Here is a 20,931-nt window from a genome sequence, read left to right as displayed (position 1 = left end):
CCAGACACAAGACCAAAAAAATGGAGGTGATCTGTTTGTTTGCTCTTGCACAACATTATCAACAAATCAAACCTGCCAAATTCTTGGTTATCGAATGAAAAACTGCATAGCAAGCAAGTTATTCACAAGAGATTGATGTTCTTCAAGTATAAGGTAATAAAATAACTGTAAGGCAATCAAAAGTCTCAATTCATCCCAGAAAAAAAGAAAAAAGAGAAACAAAAAAAAAGAAAAAAGAGAGACAAGAAAAAAGAGAATGGCAAAAAGAAAAAAGAGAACGGCAAAAAAAGAGAACGGCAAAAAGGAAAAAAGAGAAACAAAAAAGGAAAAAAGAGAAACAAAAAAGGAAAAAAGAGAAACAAAAAAGGAAAAAAGAGAAACAAAAAAGGAAAAAAGAGAAACAAAAAAGGAAAAAAGAGAAACAAAAAAGGAAAAAAGAGAAACAAAAAAGGAAAAAAGAGAAACAAAAAAGGAAAAAAGAGAAACAAAAAAAGGAAAAAAGAGAAACAAAAAAAGGAAAAAAGAGAAACAAAAAAAGGAAAAAAGAGAAACAAAAAAAGGAAAAAAGAGAAACAAAAAAAGGAAAAAAGAGAAACAAAAAAAGGAAAAAAGAGAAACAAAAAAGACAATGGGGGGGCTGTATATACTCAATGATTTGAATACAAAGCAAATGTATGTCTTGACCAATATGTCATAAAACGGCACATGGAAAGAGATAAGATTAAACTTATTAGACCAGAAAAATTCCTTCAGTCCAATATTGTTGGATAACTGACTGGCCTGCACTCCTTTCAGGATGCAACAGTGCTAATGCTTTTGCAGGCCAAGGAAAGCTAGGAACCCTAAGTTTATACATAGAAACCAGATACCTGTAGAGTACCATGTACCTTTGATAAACATAAGGAGGCTCACCAGATTTGTCTCAAATTACAGGAATTCATATTCTACTTGTGTCCCCAAAAACACGGTAATTGATATTAATAAATGCTATTACCAGCTTCTTATAACAAAAGACTGAAAATGCTCAAGCCATCTTCCACCGTGCAACGACTTCCTATTTATTACACTTCAAGGCAAATCCAAATTCCTGTGCCAGTTCATAAACCCAAAGCAGCAATTCCAACAAATTATTCCTACAAAATTGGTGCCAAACAGAATTTAGCCATTCAGTAAATCAGTAGATCACTAGTAACCAAAACTGCCCTGGAGCTTATTAAATGCAGTAGCATATATATTATGTACTACAGCCAACATCTACAAATCAATAAATTGCTAAATTAGTACCTATCTGCAGGTTGCAAACCTAAACCAACAAAAATATTTTGACAATGGGAAAAAAAATAGTGTACCAAGTTATTTCACTGAGGAGTTAAGAGAAAAATGGTAATTATGTTATTATTTGGAAAGCACAAAAGTGTCTAGAATATATTTAATAAACTTATCACAGAAAGTTTTCACCTTCATGCTAAATTTACTAACCCATAATTTTTTTTTTTATTTCCTTACTTTTTATAAGCACCTTTTCTACATAAATACTATAACGCAAAAATACTTTTCTCATTATATGGGACAACACCATTAGGAATATAATCACTGCCAGTAAGTCAGCATTCAATGTAGATTATCATAACTAAGTGAATTTGAACACATATATTCAAAAAACATGCTTAGTATTTCTACCTCAAGAAATGTCAACAGCAGCAGCATCTACCTTGCCTCATTAATTATACAGTTATTCCTCACCTACACACTCCCAGCCAGGGAACAAGAGTATACCCTTGCTACTTCATAGTACTCTGATGGCTAACACTCTTATTGCCACTGAAATTAAAAAAGGCTATGAAGTGGGTAAGCAAATATACAGTAAACAAAATTTCTCATTTCAAAAGCCATTGACGGGCTTACAAAAATAGAAAATGTCTGTTTTCTTCCTTACTTAAATAAGTGAAGAAAGAGGAATGAAAAGAGGCGGGGGGGGAATAAAGAAACTTACTTAATTTCTTAAGAACATCCTTCTTCTCCTCTATTTTTTCATGGACCGGTTCTTCTGCAACTTTAGTTTCTTGTTTGGGTAGAAGATTATTCAAATAGTTCATAGCATTCAGCAGAGCTTCAGTATGCAAATGAACATCTAGAGATGAAAAGTTCACCTAAAAGAACATATTAAATTTATCCAATATCCCTCTCTTCCCACAATGAGAAAATTACGTTAAAAAAGATACCATACCTTTATTTTCTGTAGAACATTCTGATAGGCTGTTTTCAGTTCCGGTCCATTAATATCAGCCTATTCCACCAAAACAAACAAACAAATCAGAAGTTTGCGAATTTCATTAGAGAGAATTTATTTCAAAAAACACTACAATTTAAGATGTACAAGTGAATCTGTTTGGGGAGCAGACAGACTTTGCTCATAACACTCGGTATGTTAGGGAATGAATAAGAAAGAAAAAACCTTCAACAATTGCTCAATACTACCGTACTGTTCATGATTGGCTTAGAATTCAAAAGCAAAGTCTTCTCTTTTCTTACCTTTATGTACTCCAGAGTTAGAAGATCATCTTCTACATTATCCAACGTAGTAATTATGTAAACTGGCTTGTCATTATCATCTTAAAAAAAAAAAAAAAAAAAAAAAAGAGATTAGGGTGTTTTTTTTCAAGAATAAAAATTGACAAGTTTTCTACAACTCTTTTAATCATCTGTAGTCTACCGATTAGGCTATTAGCTATCATTACTTTTTAATCACAAAACCTCTTCTGCACCTAAAATACTTAGGTGTCTCTACTAAAATCATCAGAACTAGAACATATTTACCAAAGCATTACTAAGAAAATGAGCTCCTGAATTACTTTTCCCTCCCCTCCCCCACAATTTATTTTAGGAAGCAAATCTTCCTCAGCTGACAAAAGAAAGCTCTAAGGCTTTTTGAAGACAAATTCACAGTGTTATTTGTGAATAATTCTTTTATCAGACTATAAATACTTACCCATATACTCTGGGCACAGCAGACAAACTTCACGAAGGAAAGCATTTGCAGTCATGTCAAATGTTCTTAATTTAAGTTCAGTGCCTAACCCTACAATATCAAGCTTCAGCACAGGTGTCTCAGTATTACCAGTAAGACGGCATAATTTAATTAAGACCTAAAAAAACACAAACAAACAAACAAAAAAACCCAGAAAAAAAAGTAGTGGATTATCCTCTCAATTTTTACATAGTATGATATATTTATATACATTTTACTAGTTAATGTGTATTGATCATTTAACTTTATACAGCGAATGCCTTGAAAAAAATACACAGTTCAAGAAGCAAAATTGCTAGAATACTGTTTGCTGTTATTTTAACAAAATCTTCAAACACGCACACATGCAATATCAAAGTTATACTTACATGAACTAACTTATTTTTTAAAACAGCTCTGTAAAGCATTTAGTAATGTTCAACTCAGTCAAAACTGTATTTTCAGTCAACACAAGGAGTTTACTGCTTTCACTGGAATTTCTTAGAACTCTCTTGGTAACAGTTAGATTCCCAAGCTGAATATCAGGTGAGAGGATTTCCTACTTTTTCACCCATGCATGACAAAGATGTTGTTAAATAAATACCTGGCTGAGCTGTGGTTATCTGTCTTTCACAACCAAAGCAAAACAAAGATATGTACTCTTCCTTTCCACATAATGCCCTCTATAAATAGGGAAAATCAAACCCAAACTCAATAATAAAGCCAACAGAAGGTGATTCTTTATAGATTCTCAATTGTAATTTTTTCTTATAGATTGTAAGATAGTTTCTATTAGAGAATAATGTAAAATACAGCATCTATCTTTAGACTAGTAGATCTTAAACAAGGTCTTGTAATCGCACAAAACTCAGTACATTTCAATTTTATTTATGTATTTTCTGTAAGGTGTAGTACATAAGATATGTTGCAAGCTAGTTATGATGTGTTGAAGCCATTCTGTAAGCCCTAGCCTAAAACAGAATTTGTAGAGTTAAATGAATTTGTATGGTTTATTTGTAAAGTTATACAGTGAGCAGCAGCAATAACACTGTCATAGACATGATGGTCTAATGATAAAGGTAATGATAGTGGTATGAGGCCATCTCTTTTACTAGACGAACTGATGCAGTTAGAAAGTGTCTGATTTTGTGTAAAATACTCTTCCTCCACCCCAAGTCTGAAGCAGCAAGAACAACATATAAAACACCCTACAGTGAACATGTTGCAGGCCACAGAGTCTGGGAAAAACTGGAGCAGAAAAATAGGTTGCGTGTCACAAGATAAAACATTAATGAAGTTTTCCCAGTGACCACAGCAGTATCTGGAAAAAAAGATGTCAAAAGCTACATCTTAAGCCAAAACAAATACATAATGTGATTTTTGAGCAATAGTTAGGTAAAGGAAATTGAGTGACAAAATTAGCTGGGAAATAAAGTGGATAAATCAAAGCATTTCAGTGATGACAAGGATGCAGAAGCACAACTGTGGCTTGGGAAAAAACTCTACAAAATTGTTTCAGCAAGAAATGGGGAATCAATACTTCTGCAGACATGGATTCATAAGCACAACACACAGGGAAAAATTACAGTTCAGATGTGCTTCAGAGAAACAAACAAAAAAAGTAACTTTACCTCAGCTACTTCAAATCTTAGCTGGAATTCTGTCATATTTTTCAAAGACTCTTGTTTACGTAGTTTTTTTTGCCTTGTACTGCTAGCTCGCTTCAGGGAACCAGATGGGGCTTCAAAAAATGGCATGTCTTCCACAGGACTGCTTAGAGCATCATAAAATTCTTCTTCTGATTCTAAGGATTAATTCACAACAACATTATATACACGTTTTAGCCAATGTTTTGCAGTACTGTGACCTACAATTTTATGTCTACACCTATAAAAACTTAAATGTACAAGTATGGGAAGATTACCTAACTGATAATTAGCAACCAACAAATTCTGTTTCTATAATTATCTCCGCTCCTGCCTCCACAACTTTCCACCATCCCTGCAGCTCCCTCTATCACATTATCATAAACCAGTTCTCCTCAACTAACTCTTTCATCAGCATTTTCTCACTATTGGCTGTGCAAAACACAGTACAAACCATGGCTCATCTTGCTTTTAGTGTGTACTAATAGCTTAACTCTTCTGCTGGTCTGACTGCTGCTGATTGTACAAAAGCCTTTGCCTCGCTATCAGTGGCACTACTTTGGATCTCTCCCTGCCAAGATCTCCCATTTCAGGAAAGACTCCTACGGACTATCATGCTTTTAATCCACCTGACATTATTACAGAATTATAATCAAGACAAATACATTGCACCATCTTATAAGGCTCTTTTACTTCACCTAAAAACCATAAACAGTGAAGTATCCTTCTTCTGATAAAATTGAACAAATGACATTAACAGATATTTTCTAAGGCTGAAAAGCACCCTTGAATCTAGGGGGTGAAGACAGAGAAATAATATGAATCACTTAAAGTGATTGCACAGCTGTATGTATAGTATAAATACAAAAAAAAAAAGACTTGATTTGATCTAAATCTAGTCATTACTTTCTCTAATTGTTGCCAGTATTCTCTCTCATCTCACCCTAATTTTTAAGAATTGAAAGAAACTTTCTCTCTACCTTTGGGCACTTAAAGGCACTCACACAAAAAATAGATGAAGATGCACAGATACATATTTCTATACATACTGTACACACACTGAATTTAAAGTGATAAAGTAGACATAAAAATTAACTGTGCTGATAATTTTGCTAGTGTTTGCAAACCACATATATCACTAACTTAAGAGAGGAGAGAAAGTATTGTCCTCTGTTTCTCCAGTTGAGTCTTTTGGCATGATGAAGGTGATTGACACTAAAATAACACTGATATATCTGATTATTTTTCAAACATAAGTACTAGATGGAATGTTACAATATAGCTAAGCTGTTTGAACAGCAAGGCAGTATTAAACATGACCATTTCTCCACAGCCAATCTTCTGTTTGATCCTGTAGAAGTCAAAATGATGCTTGTTTATAAAAACACAGTGGTTTCTAACAGTCATCGTTTCAGTATTTTGTAATTTAAATAAATCCAGCTAAGTAGGAGAGGAATCCTTCACCAGAAGAAAATAATTGAAACCAGAGGACTAAGTACATACTGAACCAAAAAATGACATACATACTACTTCAGATGTTCTGAATAGAGATTTGTAGTAACATATGCAAAGACAAAAATAAACAAACCCATCCTACCAAACAAACATTTTACTGCTTTGTGTTCAGAAAGGGAATGGCAAGAACAAGCATACAGAATTTTATTGCTATGCGAAAATACTCAAGTATTTTGTACAGTGTGAATTATAATAAGCTGCACAGAATATAACGCTACTCACAAGAACTTGAAACAAAGCCACAAATAGTCACTTACTCCAAAAGAAACACATTAATTCAATGAACTCAAAAACTTGGCTTGATCTGTTTATTAAACCAGACTTTAAAATAGATCATATTACCTGACTCAGCAAATGAATGCAGATCCAAAACAGGAAACACACCTTGTGATAAATGTGGTGCTGAAAGCACAGGCGATATTGCAGCCTGAAACAGGAGATACCATAAAATTTTTTGCTTGAATTCATTGGTCATGCTATTGCATGCACAGATGCTGCATGGAAGTTTTACAACTTAAGGAAATCGGTCTTATTTAAAGCACAAGTCAATACAGTTAAACACTTACGTTACTAAAATGAAAAGCATGGGGAGAAATGAGGCCTAAATCAGGTAGAAGCAGCAGGTAACTGCACATTCATCTACTACAGAGAGAACATATCAGGAAAACACAGCAAAGAGGTTCAAACATCCAACTTCACAGATCAAAAGATGGACAGAAACAGCACATCATATGAAAACCCAGGAAAGACAAAACCTAGTCCCTCGCAGGACTACAGTATGGCAACTTCAGAGAAGTGTAAAAGATCAACTGATTTTTATAAAAATCACATAATACTAGTGCCAGGTGGGAAAAAAGAAAAAAGAGCTAGAGAAAACATTAGAGCAGACAGAAATGTTTCTAAATTTCATAGATCGTGGAATCATTTAGGTTGGAAAAGACCCACAAGATCATCAAATCCAACCATTAACCTAACACTGCCAAGTCCACCACTAAACCATGTCCCTAAGCACTACATCTACACGTCTTTTAAATACCTCCAGAGATGATCACTCAACCACTTCACCGGGCAGCCTGTTCCAATGCTTGACAACCCTTTTGGTAAAGACATTTTTCCTAGTATCCAGTCTAAACCTCCCCTGGCACAACTTGAGGCCGTTTCCTCTCATCCTATCCCTTGTTACTTGGGAGAAGAGACCAGCACCCACCTCACTACAGACCCCTTTCAGGTAGTTGTAGAGTGATAAGGTCTCCCCTCAGCCTCCTCTTTTCCAGGCTAAATAACCCCAGTTCCCTCAGCTGCTCCTCATAAGACTTGTGCTCCAGGCCCCTCACCAGCTTCATCGCCCTTCTCTGGACACGCTCCAGCACCTCCATGTCTTTCCTGTAGCGAGGGGCCCAAAACTGAACACAGTACTCGAGGTACAGCCTCACCAGTGCTGAGTACGGGGCAACAATCACCTCCCTGCTCCTGCTGGCCACACTAGTTCTGATACAAGCCAGCGTGCTGTTTGGCCTTCTTGGGCACACTGCTGGCTCGTGTTCAGCTGGCTGTTGACCAATACCACCAGGTCTTTTTCCAACCGGCAGCTTTCCACCAACTCTTCCCCAAGCCTGTAGCTTTGCATGGGCTTGTTGTGACCCAAGTGCAGGACACAGCACTTAGCCTTGTTAAATCTCATTTCTTCATGTATCTAGAAAAAATAGATGCTAGTAGTCTTTAATTGTCAGATGCAGTTATGCACAACCCAGATAAGTAACTAAAAATGTATGAAATGTCACTATTTTGCCACTAGAGTGGACAAAAGGACAAGAATCCTCACTCCATGTGGTATCATATATGACAGAATTAAATTCTCTTTTTGAAGGTAACCAAAATGTTTATTCACCAAAGCCAGATTTCCCATCAAGGTCAGAAAGCAGTCTCAGTGGTTTGAGTTTGTAAAGAATTCTCATCTGCATGTTCCACATGCGTATCTAGTATACGTGTGCCTTGCACAGAGTACTAAAGTAAGGAGAGACATGTGCATTGTCTGTGTCCCTATTCTTCTTGGGGTGCCTCTGGCTCTGGACTGCACAGACAAAGGTAGGGTGGTTTTCCCTCCCCCCTGCTACTGCCACTTTCAAAGCCCAGTCTCAGACAATTATTCACTCACTCACAGTATCTTACAGAGATCTAAGTGTTATGGCAACAAACACTCATCTTTGCATGCTGTTTCCAAGGCTCCATTTTTCATCTCACTCTTAACATTTCAACAGTCTCTCTTCTCAGTCTCCAGCCTACATAATTTGACCTTACTGAATATATCCAAGTCTATGAGTGATAGATAAACCAAGTCTCTAAGAGTCTTGTAACTGTGAAAGTGTGTCATCTCTAACACTTTCACATTCTAAGAAGACAAGCAGAAGAAACTGTGAGATTTGACTTCACAGTACCAAACCATAAGAAATAAAGCCTTCCACACTAAAGTGGACAGCCTTCTTGTACTGAAGTAGAAGAAAGTGCAGGGTGCAAAAACCTAGAAGGATCTGTTCTGAAGAGTCTTCTGTTATCACAGCCCAAGAACAATTCCTCCACTAATTCAAAATGTAAGGAACTAAGTTCACATGCAGAGCCCTGAAAAAGGATTTCACATCCTTTTCGTTTCAGAAGTGAAGTGATGGCAACAAAGGATTTCAGCTACAAGGATGAAAGCATGGGAGTATATCTGCCACCACCAAAGCAGCAAATCCATTCAATTAACTTAATGTAATACCAGGAAATAGAGTCTGTCAAGCTCTGCATTAGATGGAAGCTTGAGCAGGCAGGTTTAACCATAGGTTTTAATATGGATGCTGCATATAATACAAATACATTCACACTGGCTCAATAGTCTTTCCTTACCTCATCTTTACATCACAAGTAAAGTACAGGTAATACTAAGCACAAAGTCACTTAAAGGATTTTAAATGTAATAGTTGAATTCTATAATTAAATTCAAGTATAAGCAATGTTATAAAGTACAGGATAATCATCTTATACTTGCACATTTTATTTACATTAAACTAAAATCCCATCACTTACCCTTAAAGAAAGTTTGTCTGTGATTAGTTGCACAAAACAACAGAGACTAGGGCAGCTTTTAGCTGTGGATACTATTAGTATACGAGGAATGAAAGAGTAGGTCAGAACTAGCTAGAATTTTAACATCATCACTAAAGAGATGGCAGGAACTACATGTTAAACGGAAACAATCTTCACTTTATATACACCTTCAATAGGTAGGCATGTCTAGTTGGGTGCATTTATAGTTAAATATTACGCTAAAATAACCCACAGAAAACACCACCAACACTGCAGCAACAGCCATCAGGAACAGGGCAGAATAATTTGTATAAAGAGGAAAAGGTAATTAACAAGTAATCTTAAAAAAAAAAAAAACAAAACACAGATTACCATTATTCCTTTAGAATCAAGTACACAAAAGATTAAATAACAGGTAATTAGAACTATTTACAAATCACAGAAAAATGGATAGCCCAATTTTGTCTTTGACCTTGAGATTTCACATATGTTCAAATGATAGAACTGCCTTAAAGATACATAAAACATAGCCAGATCATGCAGACTAGAGTGATGTTAACAATCAGCAATTCAGAGTTAATTTCCTAATTTTGTTAAGAACAGCTCACAGCTAAAGGTAAAACATACTCTTTAGGAATAATAACAAGAAAATAGCAATCCTCTGTCCCGAAGAAATCATAAAACAGTGACCTGAACCATTTTCACTAAGGAAAAGGGGTGGGGAAGTAGGGAGAAAACGCACTCCACACTCCTAAACCTTAGAAATGCAAGGCAGAACTGCAGCCCACTCAGGTGTGTTGTATAACTGAATAAAGAAAAGCTGGGAAGAGCAGTGAAGTGTGCTGAAATAAAAGCTGCCACTTCTGCCAGGCAGGCACTATTTATCCAACATTAGCCACAGACAGTGGATATTTTTTGTGGTTTTTTTGAACATTAAACTCCCATCTGGCTAAGGTCCACATAACACTTCAACTTTAAAAATTCCCTTTTCTTCGCTCAACAAAATAGCTGAACCCAAACTCTGCAGCACTCTGATACATGTGTAAATTTGAAGGTATAATTAAACTAATCCTCAACAAAAGTGAATATGTTTGTTAATCAGGATTAATATGAACTACAAAGCTATTCCCAAAGTAGTAAAGGTTTGGGGAGTTTTTTTATTTTAAATTCAACCACCAGACAACTATCTCATAATTATTGGCTAAGGATCACAATAAACTAACTAACTGACAAGTAAAGTTTCTACAGCTTTAGAGAATTAGCTAAGTTTTTCAAGAGGTATTAAGTAAATGCTTATTCTCCACTTGTGTTCCTCTCAAAACTGCAATGCTAATAGCAAGGATGTATTTTTCTGACAACTATTAATGAAATATATTTTTAAAACCTTACCTCAGTTATTTTTGGAGGAGAACTGGAAGCAGGAGCACTTTCTGGCTTAGGAATGCTATCAATTAGCTCCAAGATACTTGTCAGCTTCTGGTCTGATATTTGGATGGAAAGTAAAGGCAGCTGTCCAGACAGTTTGAACCTGGTTTGTAAACAACCAAAGTTATCTTAAAACTATTTCATTTAAACTTTACATTCATTTCCTTCTGAAAACCACACAACTCTTCCTGGTCAGAAAACCACTCATCTAACTATTGCATGTTACATATATAACTTCTGTTGCACACAGAAGAGTTACTTAACCAGCAAGTACCGAGTTATTAATGTAATTTATAATTCCATTTGATACAATGTCTTGTGGATCAGGACTGCAAATAATACTAATAACCACTTCTGATTTGGCTACATAAAGCATATTGTCCTCACAATCAGAAATTGTTCCCTCTTGTTTGTATATTTAACTTAATTACTTGTAATAAATCACATAACTGAGCCTTTACACAGTATTTTACAGAAGAAAAGGTGGGGGCTTTTTTTGCATAACAATGTTTACAGCCCCAAACTTCAAGCAAAGTATACAAAATGCTTCCTAGAAGTTACTTATATTTAAGCTGATTTTAGCAGTAATCTAGTATTTAACAAAGGAATAAATGGCATAGCTATAAAGGACATAAAAGAATAAAATAACAGTCTTCAAAAATTGAAGCAGGAAAACATAGTTTAAGCCTGTTTGAATAGGCTTTGGCCAAAAAGAAGTAGAATCACTTCAAACGTAGGCAGACTTTTTAAAGACCTAAAACCCATCCCAGTTTCTCACAGAAGTGAGCAGAATAGAATTAAGCAGAAAATTGGCTCCAAGAACATTATATGCTTTTATTACAACGTCTAGTTAGAACAAATAAAGAGGTCTGTTCAATAAGCCAACTGTCTCCAGTAATGGACAGCAGCAGATGCTTAACACACACAGTGTAAGGAACGGGACCTGCTACTTCCTCCCAGTTTTGCTGTGCTTAACTCACAGGTCAGTCTTCGAAGGAATATAAAAAATAATACATGGAGAAGATGGGAGGACAAAAACCCCCAAATTTTCAATCACCTTCAACTTTGAGACTACATGAGTAAATGGAAAAAACCAGCTCCTCATACCTGAGCAAGCCAAGCACAAAGTTGTACATGTTAAAGTGTAACAGTAAGTACCTAGTTTTCTACAATTGAGGAATTTCCTCACATCCTTAAATTCTTAAGGTATTAATTCTCAATTACTTTTTACTTTTATTCTTAATTCCAGTTCTGTCAGAGAGAAATTTAGACTTTTTTGTTTATATATACTTTTATTTTAATGGAGAGAGGCAGGGTAGATGTGTAGCTGCCAGGTCTGAAAGGCCATGTCCATCTACTGCTTTGAGTGCTTCAGTAATCTAGGACACTTAGCAGTTCTCACTTCCATTGCACTTAAACCTCCCTATTGTTAAGACATTTTTGATGAATATTTGTTCAATGGACAGTCCACGCAGTTACACGGAAGGCACTTAGTAGACACAAAGCAGAGAACTGCAAATAATCCCAGACTCACTCCACTGCTCTTTTAACAAAAGCTTTTAAGGTTCAGAAAACATCTGGAACACAATCATTCCCAACTGGTAGAGACTGAGGCACGGAGGAACTAAATACTTAATCGATGAGGAAATCCACACAGAAACTTCTTCCAAGTTCAGACTGGTTATATTTAGAGAGAAGGAAATGTTAAGGATGCCATTCTCAAAGCTGCAAATAAGTACATTCCTTCAAACTGAATTTATTTATTTTTTTTAAAATACACACTAGTATATAGAAGGACGGTCTTAATATTGGTATACTAATCCTGGCGTCATACACCTTCAAAAACCAGATGACAGACTCCCAGACACCTCCTTCAGAAAATGGGGGAACCATATCACAGGATGAAACAAACATTAAAAAAACCTTGCACAGGCTAGAAAACTACAGAATCATATTAGTGCTTCCACAAATGTGAAGTGACAGAAGCTGTAAGGAGCACTGCATCCTATTCTCAGAAATGACAGAAGGGTAGATATTCAGATCTGATCACACAGTAAAAGCTCATTTTAAGTGTTAGGAAGTACGAGCAGGTGAAAATACAGGTTAACAGTAAAAGGCCTTTGATATAGTGGTCTTCAACAAGTGAAAATTACATAAATTAGTATTCTCTTCAAGGCAGCAATATAGAAATGTGCCTTCCTAAACAAAGCCAGCACAAAGGTCTGGTGAATTCATCATTGGTTTTGAACAACATAAATCACAAGGAATTCAACTGGATTCAATGGTCACCCAAGGAAGTACAAACATCAAAGAATCAAAAAAATACAGACACCCAATTACCTGCTTTTTAGATAACTTCAAGTAAAATAGGTGCCCTCTAAACTAAAGGACTCATTCATAAAATTTTACTATAGTAAACAAAGCAATTTTGATATTAGTTTTTACTGTAAAACAAATATTTTTCAACTCACACCTTTCTCAACAGAACTATGCTATTCTTTAGCACAGTTCCAAAGAGTAATGAAAAAAAGCTCAGGAAAAATATAATGCTGGCTTTATATGCAAGTATACTTATAAAAGTTGAACTATAAAGGAATAGCTACAAGTATACTAAAAATACATTCATATATGTGTAACTGATGTGACCAATACTGATGCATAATGCCCTATTCAACTATAATTACTAAAATTTACAGTTTAGAGGATTATTGCTGACACAAAAGCTATCAGTCAATTTTCATCATTTGTGCATGATGTCATCTAGAGGTCACATGGACCTAAACATTTGTACATAAACACTCATTAACTGACCATTCTTAAAAACACAAAGAGGTTATGCAGTGATAAGAAAAGATTTGGCATTTGAAGATACATTGATAATGATATTATTGATGGGTTTGAGTAGTCAAAGCTAGAGAACAACAGAAAATAGAACATTTGTAGTTTCAACTGGTTCGGGAGGTATATAACGAAAAGTAAAAATTTATCATAAACTATCTTAACCTGACATATACTATTCAGAGGTTCATAATTTTCAGACTTTTAAAGAGCTCAAAGCAAGAAGGAAGAGCAAAAAGCCCTTAAAGAAAAGGTCAACTCTGCACCATCAGGTAAAAAGCTGCTGTACCAGTCATTTCAAGACTGGTAGATGACTCTAGAGTATTACAATACCATCTGCAGAATACATCCTGAAAGCGTTTGGAGACTGAACCAGGTACAAATGAACAAGTGCAGGTGTTGTTAAGTCACAGTATCAATATGCTAGATTTGAAATGGTTACTTGCTCTTGGTGCAGGTTAAACTATTAGTTATGATTAGTAACTCACTGTGGTATAGACTTATCTAGTACTAAACTGCTGTCCATGGCATTCCTAACCGTTGTAGACAATGCAGGCACTCAGAAAGAAGCAGCAGCTGATCTCCAAGAAATATTACTATCTCAGTGGAAGAAAAATTTGCCAGTTTCTAGACACAGGTAGAAACTTTTTACTGCCAAGGAACTGACTATATGAGAATTCGGTGTACAGAAATAATATCCATTAGGGAAAAATTTCCCAGAATCAGTCTAGACGCATAAACTGCCAAAAGGAGAAGCACACCTGGTAGCCAAGACAGTTAGACAGGTAGTACTACAATACTGCAACAGGTGTTCTCATTAAGAACAGACACTCATTAATTCAGGTTATACTAGTGTAACTTGGAGAAATGTCAATTACAAACCTACATTAAAACAACATTCTGTTACATGACCATAGAAATGAAATCTCACTTTCCCTCCCTGGACTTTCTGACATAACAAGACAGATTCCTGTGAGTTGTATTTCCCTTGTCTCACCTTCTCCACGAAACAGAGAAAAAGTAAGGAGGTAAAGAATAAGATGTTTTGTAAAGTCAAGCATCAAAATTCAAAATCTGGCCTCCCAGCTTTCCAGAAGGTGGCACCATTATACCATGCAATCAATGATCTGCATTCACAATACACTGCACTGGTGAGGTACATTATTTTTAGGGTTTTTTTTCTGACTAAGCAAACCCTAGATTCTTCATAATTCTCTCATTTCATAAGCTGCCTCTTGATTTTGCTGATTTTACTAAATAATTTTCTGCAACAGCCTAGGTCTATTTTTATGCCATTAATTTTCTGAAGTGCCTAGCTAAAATCTGAATTTCCAACAGCGTTAAGAATGAAATAAGTATATGCTAACTTGTAGCATAAGAATATGATTCTTATTAATGACTTACTATACCAAACTACCTCATAATGCATTAGTGTGCTAGTCTGCAAGTACTTCAAAACTGATCAAATTTTTTTTAGGTAGTAGTGTCCTTATCGGACATTAGTGAAGATGCACTTTCCAAAATATATGCAAGGTTAATCTTTGCCACTTTGACTCCGTGATGTTTAACATCAAAGTTCCATCATTAATAGTAGCATATATTTTCTTCTGATTTGAGTACAGTTTCCATAACCAACAGGTTTTTTGCTAAATAAGCCTAAGTGCAAATTCAATGCATTAAGAGCTGTTTCTCTAAGAAGTGATCTCTAGTAGGTAAATAAACAAGATGAATAATGTAAGTGAAAGAAAGGGATTATGACAGCACATTACTTTTCAGAATATTTTGTGATGGTTATAAAAGAGACTTTGTAAGTTCAGATTTTTTGCTCCTCAGTATTTCCAATGAGGACTGAAATGTAGCTATTAGAAAGACCTAATTAGAACAGGTATTAATATATTTAATAAAAATCTTTAAATATATTATACATACTTATTTTTATAACAATGTAACATTCTATCACCTCTTCAATATCTGGCAGCTTCTTGGGTTTATTCTCTATTTTTCTCGATTAAGGTATTTTACTTCCAAGATTCACACATGGCCAATGTAAAATAGCAAAAGTATAATTAGATCCTTGATTTTTTTCTTTTTTTTCCCCTAAAAAAGTCATTTACCGTAAAATTTCAAAATAGGAAAAAAACACATACTTGGGCATTCTTGCATCTGTAACAACCATAGCCCTGCTAAATTCCACTTTTACATCCAAGGGCTGCAAGATATGTTGAGATGAATATTTCAGCTTCCGAGCCTCTTGCCAGTTCTCATCTAGAAGAGCAAAGAAAACGTATGCTTTAAACACTGAGATTTCTTCTCATTACACATATCACAGAATTAAAGTATCTGATATTAATTAGTATACATGGCTGAAAATTCAGGTGACACGATCTTGTTTACAGCTCTATCAATACATATATATAACACAAGATCTGAACTTCAGACGTAAAAGACCACTTAATAATTTCTACCATTCACATCTAAACAACTACCCCATCTGTGCTGCAGACTGCTAAGGTCCCAATTCTTAACATGCATGGTACTGGGAGTTTAGGCTCTGGATTCCCCTCTGGAACCAGAGGGTTAAGAATTATATGCTTAAGACTTCTCTGGTTCTGACTCTTTGTATATTGTTAGTTCCCAAAATACTAGTAAAAGTTTCCTTCATTAAGGGATTCTGACCCTTTCTTCACCCTCACAAAATGATCAAACCCAAAACTACTCATGGATTCTGCTTTAAATTTGGAGGGAAGCAAGGAAAAGGCACTGTAGGAAAACACCATAAATAAATAAATTACACTCTTATTACGCAACAAATCAAATGAGATGCCTTCACAAATAAGGGATTTAGTAAGTTTGTTTATTTAGCAAAAGCTAAGGTTGGAATTTAAGGCCTAAAGGTATGTTTTGGAAATTCATAACATGTTCATAGGACTGAGTTTAGAACAAGAAGTATGTTCCAAAGATTCTCCACTACTTCAGTTAAAAATATAAAAGGCACATGAACCACCAAAATATTTTTACTCATATAGAGAAAAATTACTTTCATGAATACTTACCATGTTTGCTGTACAGTAACTGTATACTACTGAGCTGGATATCAAAACTGTCATAAGCTCTTGACATTATATCTTCGATGGTGCTTTGTCCTACTCTGAGTTCTGATAAATCAGAACGACTTTTGCTTTCCATCTTAAAAACAGTCAGAAAAAAGCATAAATCAATTTCAAACATATTCAAAGCACTAATTCTACAAATACTTGATCCTACCATGACAAAAGATTAAATTTAAAGTCCTCATTATAAGGGCACAGAATCTTACAAATATCACAGCAGAGCAGATATCTAAAATTAGTAGCCTGTATCAAAAAATGAAGAGTTTTAAACTCCATTTCTTCTTCAAGGAAAGAAATAAAATAAAAAATTAATTAAAATCTATGAGGTTTTATACAACATATTTTTTACAGAATTATTTCTTTTAATAAGTGACTCATACCCTGAAGTATATAGTCTCAAACCCTTTGTAATCAGTAGAATAACTGTTTCAGGGTTTTATATATAAAAATATTACTGCATTGATCACCTCAGAAACATGAAATCTATTTTTGATTCCTGTTGAATTTAGTTGTGGCATTACCCTGTTACATATTAGTCAAGCAGAGTAAAAGGGAAAAGGGGGTTTGGACTGTTCGTCATCAAAGTTCAATGTCTTTGCTTTATTATCATTCAATATTCCTTTGACTCAGCTTTGGGATGCACACACTTCTTTGGTATTTCACATTTGTATGTGCCCTCTCTGCTGTTCATCTCTGATGAAATGTGGCTGTCCTCATTCTTAAATGTCTAACAATTTTGGATCCACCTTTTTTTGTCAGTCCCAGAAAATATTCAAGATAAAGTTCATAACAGTGAAAAGGTTTAAATACTGGTGTCCAAGACATAGCATTTCTTTTTCCAGTGCTACTGAATGATGACTACTTTTACATTAAAAATAGCTTGTAGACTGAAAATTCAGAATTACCACATTAGTATTGCCTGTGCAACCTTAATCAAGTCCACTTACATATCTACATTGACATACAATTTTAATTTTATATGCCATTTTCCCCCTTGGGGCTTGTCCTTATCCAGTACACAACTAAGGGAAAGAGACTATTTGTTTTGTATTAAGCATATTCATTCAACAAATGACTGGCATTCACTTAAACATACGCCACTCAAAGTGAATACAGAATTATTAATCATATCCTGAGGAACATCTAACTTTTCTCTTTTGGTACTGCTGAATTCCTTCATCTTGCTTTCTAATTTCTGTTAAAGGACAGGAACCAATCCAAGAGTCACATTCACTATGAAAACCACTCATCGATTTCAGAACAAATCTCAGACATTTACTGGAGTCTGATTTTGAAACGTATTCTTCTATGTATTATTCTGAGAGTAATTTCCTGTGGATGGAGTAGAAGAGGTGGGCTGTTCTATTCCCCAGCTCCAATAGGTCTAGGAGGCTGTCTCAAGCACCCAACCAATATACAGATTGGTTACTGAACTCTACAAAATGCCTACAAATGACCAGCATTCAGAACAGCTGGTAAAATCATTAGTCACCAAAATAAGTGATCTGGTTGTAAATCCAAATTATTTTTAGTATCTACACAGCAATGTTTTTCACTAATTCCACTTTCTGAAGCACCTGATATATTCTTTTTCAACAAGGCCAAGTGGAAGGTCCTGCACCTGGGTCAGGGCAACCCTGGTATCAATACGAGCTGGGGGATGAAGGGATTGAAAGTAGTCCTGCAGAGAAGGACTTGGGGATACTGGTGGATGAAAAGCTGGACATGAGCTGGCAAGATGCACTCACAGCCCAGAAAGCCAACCGTATTCTGGGCTGCATGAAAAGAAGTGTGGCCAGCAGGTTGAGGCAGGTGATTCTGCCCCTCTGGTCTCATCAAGACCCCACCTCAAGTACTACATCCAGGTCTGGACTACTCAGCACAAGAAAGACGTGGACCTGTTGGAGCGGGTCCAGAGGAGGGACACAAAAATGATCAGATGGTTGGAACACCTCTCCTATGAAGAAAGGCTGAGAGAGTTGGGATTGTTCAGTTTGGAGGAGAAGGCTCCAGGGAGACCTTATTGTGGCTTTTCAATATTAAAGGGGGCTTATAAGAAAGATGAAGACAAACTTTTTGTAGGGCCTGTAGTGACAGGACAAGGGGTAACAGTTTTAAACTAAAAAAGGGTAGATTCAGACTAGATATAAGGAAGCAATCTTTTTACAATGCCGGTGGTGAAACACTGGAACAGGTTCCCCAGAGAGGTGGTAGATGCCCCATGCCTGGAAACATTGAAGGTCAGGTTGGACGTTGCTCTGAGCAACCTGATCTAGTTGAAAATGTCCCTGCTTATTGTGGGGGGGTTGGACTAGATGACCTTCAAAGGTCCCTTCCTACCTGATCTATTCTATGTTTCTAACTGAAACCCACCCAAAGTCAATCTGTGGCAGACATAGAAAACTTACTTCACTTTAGCAAGATTTTAAGCTTTGAAACAAATTCTTATTAAAAAAGCAGATAAGGCAATCTAAACAGATAGTATGTGGCAGAACTGTTCTTACCCAGAGTACAAGTAAAAGAACCAAAAAGTTAAATGCCTGTATACATGTAAGATCATTTGTCCTGAAAGAACACAACTTCACCAAGGAATAAGAAGATTGCTAATAATATGTAGAAACAGTCTCTTCTATGATTTTATAGTGCTAAATTATAATTTTAAATACATCATTAAACTACCTTTTTGACTTTTCCCTTGCATGAAGTATCTCAAAAAATCCCTAATTTTATCCAAGTTATTTTATTAATTTGGCAGTACATTTACTTTTCTAATTTTAAAGTAAACTGAATGACCAAAAGGTAATTGATAACAAGAATAATAGTAATACTAAAAATAAGAAGACCACTTAATCATGTAAGTAAAAAGTTTACTATTTTATAATATAAGGTAAAAAATTGTTAGACATTTTCCACATAACAGTTCAAAGCATCAACAGGGGTTTCATTCCAGGGGAGGATTATTTTCTAACAATTCCTTCCGGTTCAAAGAATCTACTGTGAAGAGTTCAATAATTTCTGCCTTGACTGGAAAGCAGATACCTAATACAATACCTAATACATAAACTGCAAGAGGAACTTTTACTTAACCAGTACCACGTAATAGAAGTTAAGAAACTGCAAATCACATAAAAGCCAAACAATCATTTTCAGTAAGTTACTTCATTAGATAAATACATACCTTAAGACTACCAAGATCCAGAAGTAGTAAATTGGAAGTACTTTCATAGAATCCTTTTTGTGGAACAATAATGTATGAAGCCATGAGGTTAATTTTGAGGTCAAGAACTTTCTGAGTTTCAATAACATACAACAGACCTGAAAATTAATGTAATTAGTAAATATAAACAAAAAAAATCCATACAGAAGCTATGGAATTAAGAGAAGCTATAAAAAGAAATTCAAATCTAACTTTGAATGAGCTGTGAATGCTAGATGACTAAGTTTCATTGCAGGTACAGATGCTCTTCAGATTTCTTCTGAACAAGTATTTATAGACAGTCTTTAAAGAAGCACCAAGTAGATGAAATGATGATAGCAAGCAATGCTAATGGACAAGTAGGGACAAGAACACAATACATGCAAATCCAAAAAAGTTTCATACTAGGCAGATATGAAATGACAAGAACTGGAATGTGTACTGCAACTTGGCAATTGCCGAGTTAACCCACTGTTCTCTGTAGATTCAGAATTTTAATTGTTCTAGAAGTTCTTATTGGCCAAATTACAAGTGTTGTTACTACTGAGATACTGAAGCTTACACTGGTTCTGTAGGCAAGCATTTCCATCTTGAGATACTGAAGACCAGCAAATAGGTCTTACAAAAATTCTCTTTAAAAATCATGCCGTTAGTTGGGAAATTCAGACTGTCAGAACATTTGAGATCAAATTCTGTTTTCTTGCTCATGTGAAGAGGAATGAGTAGTCTCATTTCAAGTTAGCACTGAAAACAGCCACTAATGCAGCCACAAGCCATTAAATACCTAGCAGGTGCAACAAGCTAATGATCACAGAAGCAGAGATAATAAATTACAAAGATGACAACATGACACTGCAGCACACCCACATTGCTAAGTAGGCAATTAAAACTGTTCCAACATTATCAAAGGTTGTCCTGCCACAGGAGAGCTAGATTGGTCAATGAAAAACCGGATGGCAACCACATTTCAGGATTTGCAAGACAGAACAACTTGGATTAATAAAAAGATAAAGATTTTTTCAGTTTTCAATGCCTAACTGTATTCAAGTGATGCAGACAGTTCAAGAAAATACTTTCTTTTTCCTTCATATGTAGAGAATGTAGTTGAGTCCATAAATTGAAGTCTGTGAA

The 20,931-nt window shown here is 35.4% G+C and overlaps 1 protein-coding gene across 2 annotated transcripts in view; it reads right to left on the bottom strand.

The window, feature by feature from the left end:
- Positions 1 to 20,931, bottom strand: part of VPS13A (vacuolar protein sorting 13 homolog A) — a 108,868-nt gene that overhangs the window by 62,763 nt on the left and 25,174 nt on the right. For both annotated transcript variants that reach the window (XM_075020694.1, XM_075020695.1), the window contains 10 exons: positions 19,783 to 19,919; positions 16,548 to 16,680; positions 15,642 to 15,759; positions 10,621 to 10,759; positions 6,511 to 6,595; positions 4,639 to 4,811; positions 2,990 to 3,146; positions 2,533 to 2,612; positions 2,228 to 2,287; positions 1,994 to 2,150 (listed from right to left, as the gene is read on the bottom strand). In XM_075020694.1, coding sequence (XP_074876795.1) covers positions 1,994 to 2,150; positions 2,228 to 2,287; positions 2,533 to 2,612; positions 2,990 to 3,146; positions 4,639 to 4,811; positions 6,511 to 6,595; positions 10,621 to 10,759; positions 15,642 to 15,759; positions 16,548 to 16,680; positions 19,783 to 19,919 — 1,239 coding nt within the window. The remainder of the gene's footprint in view (positions 1 to 1,993; positions 2,151 to 2,227; positions 2,288 to 2,532; positions 2,613 to 2,989; positions 3,147 to 4,638; positions 4,812 to 6,510; positions 6,596 to 10,620; positions 10,760 to 15,641; positions 15,760 to 16,547; positions 16,681 to 19,782; positions 19,920 to 20,931) is intronic.

The sequence above is a fragment of the Buteo buteo genome, chromosome Z, assembly GCF_964188355.1.
Source record: "Buteo buteo chromosome Z, bButBut1.hap1.1, whole genome shotgun sequence".
Classification (NCBI taxonomy): Eukaryota; Metazoa; Chordata; class Aves; order Accipitriformes; family Accipitridae; genus Buteo; species Buteo buteo.
Note: the sequence above shows the minus strand (reverse complement) of the source record. Positions and strands in the feature narration are given on the sequence as shown.